This window comes from Cupressus sempervirens, chromosome 1 (genome assembly GCF_028749045.1).
Source record: "Cupressus sempervirens isolate cs-2001-9-10 chromosome 1, ASM2874904v1, whole genome shotgun sequence".
Lineage (NCBI taxonomy): Eukaryota > Viridiplantae > Streptophyta > Pinopsida > Cupressales > Cupressaceae > Cupressus > Cupressus sempervirens.
In genome coordinates this window covers 159,622,409-159,641,451 of record NC_143118.1, presented here as the reverse complement: position 1 = coordinate 159,641,451, position 19,043 = coordinate 159,622,409, and the positions used below count along the sequence as shown (strand labels likewise).

Sequence of the window (19,043 nt, the reverse complement as noted above, 5' to 3'; positions counted from 1 at the left end):
TCACTAAAAAGGGGACATGACACAATGTAGCCTTGAGGACAAATCTCTATGATGTAGAGCACTCTCAGAAGATGAGCTAAATTACTCAAACAAGGCATTTTATCGATCTACAATAAAGGCTTTGAGGCTTTATTCTGGTTTGATTCATTGGATGGGTTCCCTCTATCATATCTTTGTTTCTGCACCTACGATAGTTGTGTGACAATTTTCTTGAGGCGGATTGGAGTAAGGTGGAAGATTGCAAACTTCTCGAAATCCAGGTCATATAGAAGTGTTTATATGGAGTGACCCTCATGAGTGGCCTCTAGAGCACTCTCGGCAGGATTTTCAAGAGCTTGGAATGATTTTGGCAGGCAAAGCTTGTAAAATTTCTGGAGGGGAGAGAAATTGTTGCTTGGAACACTGATACAAAAGGAAAATTCTCAGTTATTTCTGGATATCACAAGTTAGCTAAGCAGATTCCAGAGACACTAAAAGTTACTTGGTTGAAATAGGTGTGGGCAAGTTTTCTTGGCCCAAATGCAACTTCTTCATGTGGTTGTTTGTTCAAAATATGTACCTCACCTGGGATAACTTGAGAAACAGAGGATTTCAAGGTCCTTTTATAAGTGTTTTGTGCAATACAAGAGAGGAATGCTCTTCACATATTTTCTTCCTATGCCCCTTCTATAGGAAAATTTGCCATTGTTAGTCTGGAGTTTAGAATAAAGCTTGCATCCATGATTCCTCAGATGAGTTTGGGGAATTCCCCAACTAAGACTCATTTCAGCATGTTGCTTGGAGCATAGGCCCTTCTTTTGTTCTCTAACAAATCTGGTTGAATAGGAACAAAAAAAATCAGGATATTGAAGATAAGGTAGATGTAGTCAAATCAATACACCTTATTATCTAAGATGAACAAGATATCGAGTATTCCTTTATTTACAAATGATTGAGATACAAATCAATCTTTAGTTAAATTGCTAAGAATTAGTTAGTTAGTATTCACTAACAACCTTAATGGATCCATTTAGTTAGTGTATACTAACTGATCTAATAAAAGTGCAAACCATTTGTAATGGAAGGACATGACCATTCTAATCGGTCTAGGGGATGATACATATGTGCCAAACAATGATGGAGTATAGACATCAAAATTGATAAATGTTCTATAACTTCCTATTTCAAGGATCATCATGTCTGCGGCTATTAGAAAACTTTCAACATTAACATGTTATCAGAGCAGGCGAACCCTAGGCCTGTTCATACCAAAGATGTTGACCAAGCATGTGGACTAAACTATCTTCTTTGTGCCCAGAAGCTCGAAGGGATCAAAAGACAGAGATGTCTGATAGAGACTCTATTTGGAATAGAAGCAGACAAAGCCTATATGGAAATGTTTGGGGGTATAAAGGAAGGTCATTATAAAGAACATAACTTACAATGCTGTAGAATGGTTCAAGTTTGTTCTTGAAGTAAGTAACAAATAACAGATTGGAATGGATGCTCAGTATCGATTATGTATGACCTCCGAATGCCTGTGAATATGACCTCTATACTAAGTCACAAAGTTCGAATTTGAATTCGAGTTCGGCAACCATAAAATTCGGACAAAATTCGACAAGAGCATAAATTCGGAAAAAAGTTCGACATTATATATATATATATATATATATATAAAAGTAAAATAACAAAATATTTAAACTTTGTTAAATAGGTTTAAAATCATTATAAAAAGATTGAAACATTTATAAAATATCAATTACGCTTAAATTATATGATTAATTATTGAATAATATAATTTAATATATATAGAATAAATGAGCAATATATTTTATCATTGTTAAATAGTTTTAAATTCATTTCAAAAACATTGACACGTTTAAAAAATATAAGATATTTTTAAGTTTATGATTAAATTTTTATTAATATAAAACATAAAATTATAACAATTTAATATTCTAATTTTGTTTAAACAAAACTAAATACCAAAAATGAAAAACTATATGACAATATTAAACTTTAAATAAATCGCAAACAATGATAAAACCTAAAACAATAACAATAGTAGTAACGCCTAACTATGTTGGCCCACATAAAGTTTGTCTAGCATCGCATTCGGAAAACGTGAGGTGCTTAAAAAAACTGGATAAGCGTTGGAATAAGCATTGGTTCTCAGCTTCTATTAAGCCTCCCACGAGTTTTTACAGTGAAGTCGAGAGCTTCCAGATGCAGCTACATGCAGAAGCAGATGGACTCCAAAAAGCAATGAAAATAGTTGTTGGCCTCCGGTTAAATAACACATTCACTGTTGCCTCTCGACTGCAATATATGATAGCTTCAACTAGGGTAGCCAATGGTGAAAAGGAGAGACCCCGAGCAGCATTGTATAGAAAAAGTGTAGTCAAAAACCTTTAACAATAGTATTTCAAACTCCTAAAATCTGTTATAAATTTTTTGCCTTGATGAAAAAGCCCGTCCTCATTTCCGTACGAACACAAGTCGATTTTTAACGAATTTTATGGAAACTTTTGAAGTTCGCCCAAATTCGAATTTCATGCATGAAATGCGGCGAATTCTGTGACACAGCCTCTATATACACTAATATGGAAGTAGGATACACAGAGGAATAGTGATAAATATGTGTTATCCAATTGTGATATCTTATTGGTGACCAGGTGGTTCAATGGCTCCAGCAGATGTAATTAATCCGCCACAGAGGCTAACAATAAAATCACAATGTCTTCATCATCTTCTTCGTCAATAGTCCTGTAATCTTATCATCAAGAGTATGCTGGTTGTCATGTTTGGGTTCAGTGCTAAATGGAATATAAAGCCATCAATTTGCATGTTGGACTTTTTCCCGCCTTGGAGGAACAACCATTTATGGATCAGATCAATGACGATGACTTAGCTGTGACATTTAATGTTGAGTGTGAGGACTATAAGGAGTATATACAGTGTATCATACCTGAAGAAATCCTCTCTCCAATGTCTCACTGTATCTTATTTTCACATCAGCTTGTCTCTATCAAATTCACTGGATTTGATTCAGTCGCTCCCAACTTTGGAAATAATAGCAAACAATTGTATTAGATAAGATTTTCTTTCTCGACTACAGCTCCTTCTTGTCGTACAGAAAAATGAATTGTGGGCTGGTTATGTATTTGTAGGGGGCTTATTCTCAAGGAGTTTGCTGCTCTCTGAATCTATTTACGTGTCGGTATTTGATAATATCAAATTGTTTTTGGAAATGAGGCACTTTCGATTTGTTAGAAATGCATTAAATAGGTAACATGCAATTCTGAGAGCTTGGTTGGTTAACCAGATCAGGGACTTTGAGATCTGCCGTCTGTGTGTAATGCTGCGCTTTGTGGGCCACAAAGTCCTATTTTTTCATTGTGTGATTGTTCAAGACAAAGAAACTAATGACGTATATTTCCTTCCTCTGCTGCTGAAGTTATCTTGAGGCTTCTTACATGGGTAGGTTCTATAAGATGGGCCTCTCATGGAAGGGTCTTCTGTAGATGGACTTGCCAAGAAACGAGACATGATGTCTCCTTATACTGCACTCAAAATTAAGGAGAACAAGGAATATTGCTCATGACATCATCTCAAGGTTGTTTTAATAGAAACCATGGTGCACTGACCCAGTGATAGTTTGAAAGAAGTGTTCGTTGTGCTGGGTAAAACCTTTGATGATATGCCTCCAAATACTGCACTATATTCATACTTCTCACTGTATATATGCTGGTCAATATATCTCTCAAAAAAGTTATCAAGTGGATGGAAATAAATTGCATTTAAATAAAAAATAAAATTGTTAACGATGATTTTCGAGCAGTTATGTAAGGTGGCATCCGCTAGAGGACAATGATTTCAGGAAGATTCATGGAATATATTTCGTTCGTCTATGGCTGTGCACAAAGCCATGCTTCAGAGAGTCCTTGATATGGTGTGAAATCGTTTTTGTCAAGGGAGAATTATGGGCATAAGAGGTGCAGCTTGTGGTGGCAATATTGAAGTCTTCTTGTTATCTCTATTGTGCTTTGAGAGCTAGAGATAACACCTAGCAATCACATCTTTGATTATTTTAAGGGAAATACAAAGAGCCAAAGCATATCCAATTCACAGATAATATTAAACTACGATACAATCAATATTCTCATTAGAAGTTTGGAAATTCCAGAGTTACAGATTTAAAGTGCAATCAAATGCAAAATGAGAAATCTATTTAAAATTCCAACTAATACTTCTATGCAATACATTGTTGTCATTTCAGATCAGACTATTTCTAGATTGCTGTGAGTAATCATCTGCAAATGTGGTATCCAGATCAAATGTATTGGCTCTATTCATTCATATGATTCAAGAAGATAATTATGCCATGAACTTTGCTTTCCCAAGTTGCTATTCGCTTCAGTAGTTTGAAGCTCATGCATGTTTGAGGAATTAGAGATTGTGTATCGTCTCTGGGGCTAAGCAGTGCAAAATTAAAGACTCGGTCTTATCAGTTAGTATCAACAATGCTGCAAAACACTCTAGGGGAAATAAAGTGATACCAAAGATGGAAACTGAAGGAAGCTCTCAGTATGCTACCCTATTAAAGAGTCAGAACCTTAGTAGTCTGTGGTGTAACCCACTATATACTGACTGGACACTGATGGAGATGGAGTTTGATCCTTTCATAAAATCTCGTGCAATCTATGATAGACTAAGTTTTGATATCTATCAAACAGAAAGAAGCAATGCAAAATTGTTCTAAGAGTGGGAATCTTACATTGTGGGGGAATAATAAACAATATTGCATTCCAATTAATTGACAAATATGGAGACATCTTATTTATGTGCAGATAAGTATTCATTATCTTTTGAGTATTACATTTATTTGGTTATTGTAGTCTCCAGTCTATACGTATAATAAGAGACATTTGCCTTGTTATCTTTCTTTTATTTGGTCTCTATGCATGTTCTTGCAGGAGAACAAGAACTGTGCATCAGACATATTGTCGAGGCATTTGTAGGACTCAGTCTGAAGACAGCAGCATCGAAAGTGTTTTGGGTCTAGCACTGAAGATTGAGACAATATGAGCAGTGTATCCTTATGTGGCATAGGGAGTATACTTCGGATTTTTCCTAAGTTGACTACCAAGGTATGCTCCTGTGACAGAAAGAGCAGATAAGGGATACCTGAGGACCATGTCAAAATGAGTTCCCTAGTAACTATGAAACTGCAACAGTCAAGAGGACTATGATTCATATAATGAAGTTCTATGTTGAAGAATGAAGAAAATAACTTACTGCCATGGAGCTTAGTTGGTGGAACTTCTTCGGAAAAGAAGAATTAACATTTAGAGGGAGTCTAAAATCCATAACAGGAAACCTTGTATAAAGAGGTCAGAAGGTTGATATCAGATCCAGGGGAAGTTTTGCCAATTCATTAGAAGTAACCTTGGATGAGGAGGTCAAAGGGGTTCATGTCTACTTCAATAGATCTTCTTTGTGAAGGAAAAATTCTAAGTGTAATCCCTCGAAATGCATTCTTCTTCATGAGAGAGAAGTTTGAAGTGAAAGTTCTTATTCCACCCTCTGGAAGTGACCATGATGGAGCCACGCTATGTGATGCAGGAGCATACTGGGTGTAAGAGCAATCTTGCATCAGCCAAAAATATTTCGTTTCAGTTATTTGAATAAGGGTTGTCTTAATATAGAGTTGTTGTCTATGGAGGCTTACTACTTAGTAAATCCGTCATATGAGCTCGGAATGTCCTAATTTCAAAGGTGGATGCTCATCTTGGATATATCAGCCTGCCAATTGACATTTAGTGCCAAATCATGTGTATTCATGGATTTATTGTGGATTTTTGGTGTGCAATTTTGGTATAAAAACTTCAGGCTCACCATTGAAGGCCTAAATGTGTCTGGATGAGGCCCAAAAACTCGACAAATGGGTGCTTGCAATGATCCAAGCCTATGGATCAAAAGCTAAGGATTCTCAAAAGCTAGGGATTTTGAAAAGTGGTTATAATAGTCAATCGGAGCAAAGGTTCGAAAGTTATGGCCTTCCGAAGTTGGGCTGACCAAAACTTCCAAGATAAATGTCAAAAGTGTATTTGGTCGACTCTACATGTATTGTTAGGGTCTATCGGCCCTAGTTATTAAGTCTGAGTGTCTAGAACCTCCCCGGGCAGCATAAAATTCCCTATTTAAGAAATGTTCGAACATTGTCTAGGACAACTCTGGGTGATAGTTTGCAGCTTTATCTTGCAGATTATTGTAATTAAGGTGCTCATGTGGGTTAGCATATTGTAATTTTGAATTTTGTAATTACACATCTGCAGCAATAATAAGAAGACCAATATTTTGTTCTCGCAAATTGTTGTTATTTCTTTGTTCCTATTATGTGGTTAAGGTATTAAGGGGAGCACCCTTCATCAAGTGGTATCAAAGATGGAGTTCCTGAGCGTGTGGACAGATCGCCAACTGTGAGGCAATTCGCACCAAGACCATGATTTGGGGTGAGCATGTAGACAAATCGCAGATTGTGAGGCAATTTGCATTAGGGTTTCAACGGAAGCATGGAGATACCTCCACAAAGAGAGCGTGGAAGAGAGAGTCGTAGGTGTTACAACTAAGGGTTTTAGAGTCCTCCAGAGGCAAATGCAAGCATTGCAAGAAGAAATGCGTAGAGGAATGAATCTTGTCATAGGCGGTGGCGAAAGTGAGGATGAAAGGGAAGAAGAAGAAAACACTGATCAAGGAGTAGTAGATAAAGTTTTGAACCCAAAGGAGGAAAAGCTTTTCAAGGCCATTTCTAAGATTGGAAAAAGACCTAAGTTTGATGTTCCCACATTTTTGAGAAATCTTAACACAGAGAAATTGATCGATTGGATCAATTAATAGCAAGAGTACTTTGAATATGAAGATATTGAAGATTTGGATAGGGTCAAGTTTGTAAAGGCCAAGCTGAAGGGTCATGCAAAGATCTAGTGGCAGAAGATCCAATTGGAGCGAAATAGAAGAGAATGACAAAATCACCAAATGGGATTGAATGATAGCTAAAATGAAGCAACAGTTCATTCCAATGGGTTATGTAATGTGCTATGTCGGTTTTGATGAGAACCAAAGAACTTGGACTAATCAGAATTTTGTCAAACAATTGTTATCAAATCAAATCCTTAAGCAAAATTCATTACAGACATGCTACTGTAGTGATCACTACAAAGGATGTGCAATCGTTTAATTAAACTACGAGAATCGTGTCAATCCAAAAATCAGATTCTTAGATGGTAGTTCAATAACACAACATTATAATAATGGAAATACAATCTTGTTAAAAAACCAACAGCTGTGCACGCTAAACTGATGACAAATTTCTCCAACTTCAACTAAAGAGAGCATACCGTGATTGAAGTACAGATTGGGGAGTCACCATACAATCCTGCGGTTACTGTGAAAGGGCTCTATTGTATCCCACTATGACAGGAAGGTCCTCTAGCATTCACGTCCAGACTCTTGACATTATATATTGTTTCATACGTGTGGATGAAATACGGCTGTGACTATATCTTTGTCCTACTTCCAACTTTATTGCTTCAATGTGTGTGGGCGTAAGACTCTGTGATATAGGTGAGAGGGAGGCCCTGTGATACCATGTTGCTACTCTATCTAGAACCAGTGCCAATCACATCTCTGCAGGCACCCCGAATTCTACAAGTTATACTTGGGAATGATTTCAATCTGCCAATGTTTATTGTGACTACAGCCTTCCCAATCCCGTGCGTTATATCTGCTATGGCCTTCGTCTGTTATTGATGTCTGTTGCATTCACTTACTGAACCCACTGTGGAAGAAGCATTGGTATTGACCATATAGTAATATCTACTACATTTTTCCCTTACTAAAATTGTCGCTTAAAACAATAACATTCAACTGGCTGAGTGTAGTGTACTTACGTTGGGGACTTCTGTTGATGCCATGGGTGGTGGATCTTACCCTTTTCCCATCCCAACTTCCAACGCCAACAATATATTGGGAGCTACCAGATTCTGTCAACTTCAATCCCTCATCAATCATGGAACTGAGATCTCTTAAAGTTCAAAGTGTTAAACCAAACCTTAGTTCTGAAACACCATGTGAAAGCCAGGTTTGCGTCCAGCTCCACTACTTTCTCAAGGTTTCTCGTCCTCAAGAATTAGCAAAGTCACATCAAAGCAACCTTTTTGGATTTGTTTTATAGCATATATTCTTTGTCTTTCCCAAGACTGAGCCTCTTATTTATAACCTCGAAGTGAGGGAAAAGTGTTGGAATAAGAGATGTGGAATAAAACACCAATTTCATCTTCTAGTCACTTAAGTCACTTTATAAAGTGAATGTCTTAATAAAACATAAAGTAACTTTATTAAAGTACTTTAATACATTAAATGACGAACTTAAGACAAATCTTCCCTTGTGACTAGCAGGCATCCTTATTGGTAATGTCATTAATCTATCCAGATGGGGAGATAGATTAACCAGGCACCACTAGCGCGAAAGATGGGACATGACAGATTATGAGCTTGATTTGCTAAAGAAGATTCAAGGGTTGAAGCAAACTGGAAGATCTGTTCAAGAGTATACCAAAGAGTTGTACCAAGTTCTCATAAGAACCAGCCATATAGAAGCTGACAAGGAGAAAGTTGCTTGTTATCTTAATGGGTTAAGGCCAAGCATTCAGGAGGGCTTGCCTGGTTCGAATGACCAGTATTAAGGAGGCATACCAGTTTGCCCTAAGAGTAGAGAAGTTAAGCAAAAAATTCGATAACAAAAACAGTGGTAGAGATCGCAATAGAAGATCTAGTGGATGATCTTATGGAGGCCGATATGATGATCAGAAGAACAAGGATGAGGCTAGAAGTAGCAGTCAAAACTAGAGGGGAAACAATTCCAATCATTTCCAAGATCAGAACAATAGAGAGCAGAAGAGAGAAAGAGGAAGAGGAAGAGGGCAAGGATCTGGAAGAGGGGGTTTCCGTGGAAAATGTTTTCACTACGAAGAAGAAGGGCATAGAGCATTTAAATGTTCCCAACATCAAGGGAGGACAAATCAAAGAACAAAAGGTCAAGCCACAGTTGTGCATGTTGACGATGATGCCAAATCATCCCATTCTGAAGATGCTGAAAGAGGAGAAGTCTTAGTTAATCAAAGAGTCTTGCTGAGTGGTTAGAATGAACGTGATCAAAGGAGGAATTTGTTTTGCACCAGGTGGAAATGCAAAGATAACTGTTGTGATGTGATCATTGATGGTGGAAGTAAAGACAATTTGGTGTTAGAAAAGATGGTCACAAAGTTGAAGCTAAAGAGATAGAGACACCCGCGTCCATATCGTATTACTTGGGTGCAAGATGACCACAAAGTCGTGGTCAGTGAGCAATGCTCAATGAAGTTCAAAATTAGAAGCTACCAGGATGAGGTGCTTTGTGATATCATACTTATGGACATATGTCATATGTTGTTGGGTAGGCCGTGACAGTTTGAAAGCCATGTTGTGCATGATGGGGGAGCAAATACCTACACTCTGACAAATGATGGAGTGAAACATAAGTTGAAGCCATTGAAGGAGAAAGAACAAAAGGTATGTAGTGCTGCCAAAACATGTTTTGTTGATGGAAAGGAGTTTCTCCAAGGTATGAAGCATGAGCATATGTGTTTTTCTATAATCCCAAAAGATGGTAAAGAAGAAGTAGAGGAGGTACCTGCAGAAGTTGCAAATTTGTTGGGAGAGTTTCCTGATATTGTGTCGGATAATGTACCTGATGAATTACCCCCAGTGAGGAAGATCAGTCACCAAATGGATTTCATTCCAGGAGCCAGTTTGCCAAACAAGATAGCACACAGAATGACACCAACAAAAAGTGAAGAGTTGAACAAACAAGTGCATGAGTTGTTGCAGAAGGGGTTGATTCGAGAGAGTTTGAGTCCATGTGCTGTACCAATTATGAACACATATTTGAATGGATCATTGTTATTAATTCATTTTTTATGTGAGATGAAATAGGAAAATATATTGATCCATTCAAACATGTGGTCATAATTAGATATTCTAATTAAATAAATAATTAATATTTAGGAATTAAGTAAAGTGATTAATACAGATTAATGATTTTCTGCATTTGACACTTAGGTTGAGTAGAGATTATCAAAATCAGAAAAGCCTAGTGCAATAGGACTTAAGTAATATTGATAAACCAAAATTGGTTCAGAATACCAATGTGTCAATTTAGGGGTATTACAGACCAATAGTATTAGCACCAAAAAAGAATGGAGAATGGAGGATGTGCACAGATCACTTGCTATCAACAAGATCACAATCAAGTATAGATTTCCATCGTCAAGGATGAATGATTATGGATTGTTTGAGTGGAGTTGTGTATTCACAAAGATAGATTTGAAGAGTGGATACCATCAGATTCGCATCAAAGAAGGTGATGAGTGGAAGACTACTTTTAAGAGAAGGGAAGGATTGTACAAGGGGTTAGTCATGCCTTTTGAACTAACCAATGCACCAAGCACTTTCATGCGGCTCATGAATGAGGTACTAAAGGAGTATCTGGGTAAGTTTGTCATTGTTTACCTAGATGATATTTTGATCTTTAGTAAGACATTGGAGGAGCATTTGATGCATATTCAAAAGGTGTTTGATAAATTGAGGGAAGAAAAGTTGCTGATAAACTTGAAGAAGTGCAATTTTTTGAAGGAGTTGGTGTACCTGGGATTTGTAATTTCAGCAGAAGGTCTAAAAATGCACCCAGAGAAAGTGAAGGCTCTCCTTGAATGGCCTACTCCAAAGAGTGCTACAAAGGTAAGATCTTTTCATGGACTGGCTAGTTTTTAAAGAAAGTTTATAAAAGGTTTTAGCAATATTTGTGAACCCTTGACTGAAACAATGAGATGGGATAGGAAAGAATTTAAGTGGACTGTAGGAATAGATAAGAGTTTTAATCTATTGAAATAGAAAGTTACAGAGCAGCCTGTTTTAGCACTTCCAAATTTTAACAAGGTGTTTCAAGTAGATTGTGTTGTTAGTGGTACTGCAATAGGAGTTGTTTTGAGCCAAGAAGGTAGACTTGTTGCTTATTTCAATGAGAAGTTAAATGATGTCAAAAGAAAATATTTTGTTTATGATCAGGAATTTTATGCTATAGTCCAGACATTGAAGAAGTGGAGACACTATCTTCTTCCTAAGGAGTTTGTTTTGTATACTGATCATCAAGATTTGCAATATTTGAATAGTCAAAGCAAATTAAACCAAAGACATTTGAAATGGGTCGAATTTTTGCAGAGTTATACATTTGTTTTGAAACATAGGAGTGGGAAGTCTAGCAAAGTTGCAGATGCTCTTAGTAGAAGACAAGTTTTGCTGACAAAGATGCAGATTGAGGTGGTTGGGTTCAAAGAATTCAGTAATTTGTATCCAAAGGATCCTAATTTTGGTGAAGTGTGAAAAGCTTGTACAAAACTTGTTACTCTTAAATAGAATAAAGTGCTTGGATTTCATAATCCAAGATGGTATGTTGTTCAAAGGGAGCCAGTTGTGCATTCCAAGAAATTCAATGAGAGAGAATCTTATCAAAGAGAAGCATAGTGGAGGATTGGCCGGACACTTTAGGAGAGATGAGACCATTGCTTTGGTTGTTGAGAACTATTATTGGCTACAGTTACAGCAAGATGTCAAGAAGTTTGTGTAGAGTTGTAGACTATGTCAATTGGCGAAAGAAGTAAAGCAGAATACAAGGTTGTATCAGCCATTACCTATACCAAAGAAGCCATGGGCAGATGTCAGCATGGATTTCGTTCTTGGATTACCAAGGACTCGGCAAGGGCATGATTCTATTTTTGTGGAGGTTGACATGTTTTCAAAAAAAGCACATTTCATTCCCTAGAAGAAGACTAGTGATGTTGTTCATGTGGCAGAGTTGTTTTTCAGAGGAGTGGGGAGACTACATGGTCTACCAAAGAGTATAGTTTCAGATCGAAATACCAAATTTGTTAGGTATTTCTAGCGTACATTGTGGAAGAAATTGAAGACAAATTTGAAGTTTAGTTCATCACATCATCCACAAACTGATGGACAGACAGAAGTTGTGAATCGCAGTTTGGGGAACTTGTTGAGATGTTTGGTTGGAGATAAACCAAAAGGATGGGATCTAATTTTACTACAGGCAGAATTTGTATAAAATAATTCTATCAACGATATTGATAAATTACCATTCCATATTGTATATGGGAGCAATCCCAAATATGTTTTTGATATGAGGCAACTGGATAAAGGAGAGATAAGCAGTGCTGAAGCGGAAGAATTTATTGCACATTTGAAGAACATCCATGAGGAGGTGAGGAAGCACATTATAAAGATGAATACATAGTACAAAGCTAAGGCAAATGTGAAAAGAAGGCATAAGAAATTTCATATTGGAGATGAAGTCATGGTTCATTTGAAAAAAGAGTGTTTTCTAGTAGCTACATATAACAAGCTGCAAATGAAGAAGTTTGGACCGTGCAAGATAGTGAAAAGGCATGATTCTGGAAATGCCTATGAAGTGGAGTTGCCTGCTAAATTGAATATTTCACGAGTATTTAACATTTCAGATTTGACAGAGTATTATGAAGGAGGTGATGGGGATGAAGTTGCAAAAGCACAGTGGAGTATTCCAGCAACTGATTCGACTACAAAGGAGATTGAGAAGATACTGGACAGTCGTGTTGGCAAAAGCCCAAGGAACAGAACTTATAAATAATACCTGGTCAAATGGAAAAGGAGATCAGTAAAAGATTCATCATGGCTAGCAAGGGAGGAGGCTAACCATCTTGGTTTTCCTCTAAATACCTAAGATGTGACAGGGTCACTTCTCAAATTACCCTAGGTGTCTCATGCAGGAGCATCCTGGGTGTAAGAGCAATCTTGCATCAACCAAAAATATTTCATTTCAATTGTTTGAATAAGGATTGTCTTAATGTGTAGTGTTGTATGTGGAGGCTTGCCACTTAATAAGTCAGTCATACGAGCTCATAATGTCCTAATTTCAAAGGTAGATGCTCATCTTGGATATATCAGCCTACCAATTGAGGCTCAATGTCATATCATGCGTATTCATGGATACATTTCAGATTTGACAAAGTACTATGAAGGAGGTGATAGGGATGAAGTTGCAAAAGCACAGTGGTGTATTCCAGCAGCTAATTCGGCTACAAAGGAGATTGAAGAGATACTGGACAGTCGTGTTGGCAAAAGTATGAGGAACAGAACTTATGAATAATACCTGGTCAAATGGAAAGGGAGGCCAGTAGAATATTCATCATGGCTAGCAAGGGAGGAGGTTAACCATCTTGGTTTTCCTCTAAATACCTAAGATGTGACAGCGTCACTTCTCAAATTACCCCAGGTGTTTGATGCAAGAGCATCTTGGGTGTAAGTGCAATCTTGCATCAACGAAAAATATTTCATTTTAGTTGTTTCAATAAGGATTGTCTTAATGCAGAGTTGTTGTCTATGGAGGCTTGCTACTTAATAAGTTAGTCATACGAGCTCATAATGTCCTAATTTCAAAGATGAATGCTCATCTTGGATATATCAGCCCACCAATTGAGGCTCAATGCCATATCATGCATATTCATGGATTTATTGCAGATTTGTGATGTGCAATTTCGGTATAAAAACTTCAGGTTCACCGTTGAAGGCCTAAATGTGCTCGATGAGGCCCAAAAACTCAACAGATGGGTGCTTACACAAATCCAAGCTTGTAGATCGAAAGTTGAGGATTCTAAAAAGTGGTTATAATAGTTAATTGGAGCAATGGTTCAAAAGTTATGGCCTTTTGAAGTTGAGCCGACCAAAACTTTCAAAATAAATGTCAAAAGTGTATTTGGCTGACTCTATATGTATTGTTAGGGTCTCTCGGCCCTAGGTATTAAGTTTGGGTGTCTAGAACCTTCCCGGGCAGCATAAAATCACCTATTTAAGAAATGCCCAAACATTGTCTAAGAAAGCTCTGGGTGATAGTTCGCAACTTTGTCTTGCAGATTACTGCAATAAAGGCGCCCATGTGGGTTAACATATTGTAATTCTGCAATTCCGCATTTGCGGCAATTATAAGAAGCCCATATTTTGTTCTCACAAATTACTATTATTTCTTTATTCCTATTATGTGTTTAAGGTATTAAGGGCAACACCCTTCATCACTATGATATGGTGGATGTCATGAGTGTGACACCATGACAACACCACGTGAGAGAATTTGTGGTCACTTCATGTAAAACATTTTGATGTCATGTGTGTGACTCCATGACTTTAATGGGCCTACCCCTTGTGTACATTACAAAATGGTGACAATCTTTCTGATAATATACACTAGTATCCAGCATTGTAAGGTGACGACTTTACAATGCTTACTATCACGACGAATATCATGTTGACTTGATATTTCTAGAAATGTCTTGATAATTAGTATCTCATGGACTTATTGAGAGATATCAGGCTGACTTGATATCGGTTGTGTATCAATATGTTCTTAATGAGATAATCATGGTGGATATTTTGTGACGTAATATCTGTGAATATGCCATGATGAGTTGTAGTAGACATCATATGACATGATGTCAGTGCACATACCATAACCAGGATATATGAATGTCATGCTGACTTGATGTTCAATATATTCCTTGATATCACAAGTGAGGTGATATCTAAATATGTCATACTTAGTATCTCTTGAGCATTTTGATCGATATCATGAAACATGATACCTATTGCAGATCATTATGTTCTTTATAATCATGGTGAGACGCCATGATGTGCTATGGTAAGACATCGTGCAACTTGATGTTTGTACACACACCATAACCTGGATGTTTCAAATATCATGCTGACTTGATATTTATTATACTCCTCGGCATCATGAGTAATGTGGTATCTAAATTGGTTCGTTCATAATTAATCTTCCCTCGCAAAGAGGGAGTGTTGAAGATAAGGTAGCTGTTAATCTTCCCTCAGATCAACCCACCTTATTATCTAAGATGAACAAGATATTGAGTATTCCTTTATTTACAAATGATTGAGATACAAATCAATCTGAAGTTAAATTGCTAAGAATTAGTTAGTTAGTATTCACTAACCAACCACATCCTTAATGGATCCGTTTAGTTAGTATACTAACTGATCTAATAAAAGTGCAAACCATTTGTAATGAAAGGACATGACCATTCTAATTGGTCTATGAGATGATATGTATGTGCCAAACAATGATGGAGTATACACATCGAAATTGATAAATGTTTTATAACTTCCTATTTCAAAGATCATCATGTCTGCAGCTATTAGAAAACTTTCAACATTAACACAGGATGACAAAAATGTCGAGCCGTCAATTATGGATGTGAATTAAGAGTGTTGTGCAAGAAACCTTGATGCAAATCATGATTTGTGTGCCCTATGGATCCAGATGATTTGGTTGTCATTCAAATGTTGGGTTCGATGGGAAGCATCATGAGGTTCCCCTCTTCCACGGTAGATTGATAGGCCAAGAACAAGGTCCAACAGGATGGCTGCTGGTTGCCCCCTCTTCCTGATGCGTTCAAGCATTGATGACTCTTCTAGGGGTAATCCTAGGCATTCCAGGATTGGTGGAGTAGGTAGAGATAATTCAAAGGTTGTTTTCTTCTTTTCTTTGTATCAACTTTATGAAAGCTCTTCCTATCCATTAAGCTTTGAAGAGAAGTTATACCCTTGGATGGAGAGAGATTATATGTGCGTCCGACTCACATATAGTAATTTATATGTTACATAACCGGAAGCTGGAGGGGACAAACTGGCCTGTGGCCTTAGTGTTCAATCAGATTGTGAGACTTTGAACATCTCTAGTTTCTATTACCTTCTGACACATTCCTTGGGAATGGAACGGGGTAGCAGATTGATTGGCAAAATGGGTTTTGAGCAGATTGGGATCTGGAATGTCGGGGAATTGAATCACTTGTCTACAGAGTAATCTAAAATATTAAAGGAATTTGTACGGGAAGACATGAGAGATAGAGATTATTTGGGGGTTTAGAGAGAGCCCGATTCCTTGGTTGTTTTCTTGAATTGTCGTTTGTCCTGTCACTAAATCTGCTAGCTCTTACTGCTTTGTAATGATCTTGGTTGATTAATCTATTTTTTAGCCCTCTTGTCCAAAATAAAAATTGTGCATCTTAGTCTCGTAAGAGTCTAGAATCCCAAACCATTGTCCACCAAGACTACAATGGAGCATCGAACTGGCATATGTGGATCAGAGATACTTAAGCAATAATCTCCAAGGCAACACGGCACTTAAGAGAGCCATAAATTTGTTAAGTAATTCAATCCTAAAAATATTTTTTATTGATGAAGAGCTTGGACACACCGTAATGATACCTAAAAGGGCCACTCGTGCAGATTTCACATTTTGTTGGATATATATATTATAAAAAGGTTTCAGCTTTAATTAGACGTTTTATGAATTGAATATAGCATTGTGTAATTAATTAAGATTTTCTTTTCTGAGATTGTTTTACATCAATATCTTAACGGTCACTACTGCCAGATGAAGGATTGCAGACTTTGTTCAAGGTGATGGCAGACGCATGCTTTTTAAGTATTTCCAGTATTACAGCGGACAAACAACAAACCTTCATCTATCTTATAGGAAAAAATTACCAATAGGAATCTATAGCACACACAATTCTTTTGTCTCGCGTTGGTTAGTGTTACGGAGATTTTGGTCTGTCTAATGGAAGATACATGTAGGAACAGAGCCAAAACGTAGGTACTCAACATCAATAGTAATCTTAGAATAAAGGTAGCTTACACGCCAGAATATCTTTCAGAAACATAAAAACTACATTGGTAATATTTCAGTGAAAGACTAATCAAAAGAATTTATGCATTGAACATCATCTATCTAGAATGACTTTCATATTAACGTACCACGACGACAAGGGTAAACTCGAACTGGTTCTGGTCCGAAATTGATTCTAAGATAAAATCCTCTCGAGTACAAATTTTAAACAAGATAAAGCGAAATCGTTACCCTATGGAACGATTATGGAACAACCAAAAGGATGGGACTTTAAGGCCAATGCTAGACCAGAACCTCGTAGCAAATTTAGAAAATTTAGCACAAATTTTGAGCAAGTTAAAGCGAAAAGTAACATTATGGAACAACTTTTATGACTAATCGGGTGGGACTTTTAAGGCCAATGCTAGACCAGAACCTCGTGAATTAAACACCCACAAAACGTCTAATCCGGAAGAATTTTGCAAATTACTACGCTGTGAACAAACCACTCTGAAATCGAAGACAATTTCTACTCGAATAATTCCCTGGAGAATATTCAAAATAAATGTACATTTAAGAGACACAGAAATTGGAAGACGCTAAATTATATTGCTGGTATGAACAAAATTTGAATGAGAAGGTATAAAATTCATACACGTACTCGCATAATTTATCGAATTAAAGTCTAGAAATCAAACCTTGGTATGTCCTTTGAGCACAATCTCATTACTAAGAGGCAATCTCAGCATATCAACTCCCTCTTCCTCCGAATACTCATCACTAGTTTCATCCTCTCTTCTGTAAGTCATAGCTTCAAAACTTCCATTATTTCCTTCTTCTTCTACATTTGGCGGCGGTCTTGGAGGACCTATCGGAGGCCCCTCTTCCTCATCAGTATCTCCGCTAACTTGGGGTGGCCTTGGAGGTCCTAACAATTGATCAGAATCATCTTCATCTTCGATCGCGGATTCTTCCAAGTGTGGAGGCCTGGGAGGTCCTACAATGGGTTCTGCCGAACCCGGAGAAGGTCTCTGAGGCCCAATTGGAGCTTTGGGAAGTTCTACCAAATTTGAAGGAGGCCTCTGAGGCCCAATTGGAGGCCTGGGAAGTTCGGCCAAATCTGATGAAGGCATTACCGGTCCAATAGGTTTGGGGTTCAAATCCTGCAACCAACCTTTTTTGCCAGATTGGAGTTTCACCGGCTTCGGCTGTGGATCATGTGGCCGTTTTGTAGCGGAATGTAACGATTCCAATGGAACTTCTTTTTTCTCTAGTTTTCCGAAGGAGAGTGGAAAAAACGCTCGAAGGCCCTCCTGTACATTAGCTTCGTCTATTACAGGTGGACCCTGCCCATCCTGTACAAAGAAAAAGTGAGCATATTTTTTGTAAGATAAAGGTGAAAAACGTTATTAGGATGGGGAAAAACTTGTTTCAAGAATGAAGACAACTTTGAATACTGACGTTGTGAAAGTCTCCTTCATCGTCTGAAGCCATTGTTTGAGTAAAAATATTCAGAAGCCCTGCAAATCAACGCAGAAGAGATGCGTAGCTCTCAGATTTTGAGAAGACTACCAATTGAATTTAGGTAGTGGTTGTTATTTCAGTAGTTCAATATCGACTGTGAATTGCAAACGCAACGGCAGATATGAGGAAAACACACAGGGCGCGTGCATCTTTTGAAAGACATTTCCTGTTTGTTGTCGGCAAGCTCCGAATCGGTATTAAAAATTGATTTAGTTGAAGGAAAATTGACGAGGAGGATGCTTTGTTTTTTGATTTTTTTCTGTTTTTTATAAGTATCTTTATCTTTTTATTTTATGGTTTTTATTTATTGTTTTTAAGTGACGAAGTGTACATATGAATTGGAGGAGAAAGAATGCATAGAAGGAATTGCTATATTTTTCAAACAATTATAATTGTAATAGTGAATTTTATTTTATGATTTTTAATCTCTTTCTATATAAGGGAATTAATGTTTTAATTAGGTCTTATCGATTTTTTTTATGCCACATTCTAAAGTATAAATTATTTTATTTTTTCAATCTATTTTTATACATTAATTCTTTAATTTTTATTGGCTGGTTTGAATTTTGCTATGGGTAATATTAATTTTTTGATACAAAAATTAGAAAAATAAATTTTTTGAACATTCTTTCAAGTTATGATATTCATTGCCATCACTAGTCAATAGATGGTGTTGGAACTAGTGTTGCTAATTCTCAATAAGAAATAATTT

General features: G+C 37.0%; 1 protein-coding gene across 1 annotated transcript in view; it reads right to left on the bottom strand.

Moving 5' to 3' along the window:
* LOC149576639 (Transducin/WD40 repeat-like superfamily protein) overlaps nucleotides 1–18,570 on the bottom strand; it is a 129,368-nt gene extending 110,798 nt beyond the window's left edge. Inside the window, exons 1-2 of the mRNA XM_089818679.1 lie at nucleotides 18,269–18,570; nucleotides 17,506–18,162 (exon numbers count right to left, since the gene is read on the bottom strand). Coding sequence (XP_089674805.1) covers nucleotides 17,506–18,162; nucleotides 18,269–18,301 — 690 coding nt within the window. The 5' untranslated portion in view covers nucleotides 18,302–18,570. The remainder of the gene's footprint in view (nucleotides 1–17,505; nucleotides 18,163–18,268) is intronic.
* Nucleotides 18,571–19,043: the final 473 nt, after the last annotated feature.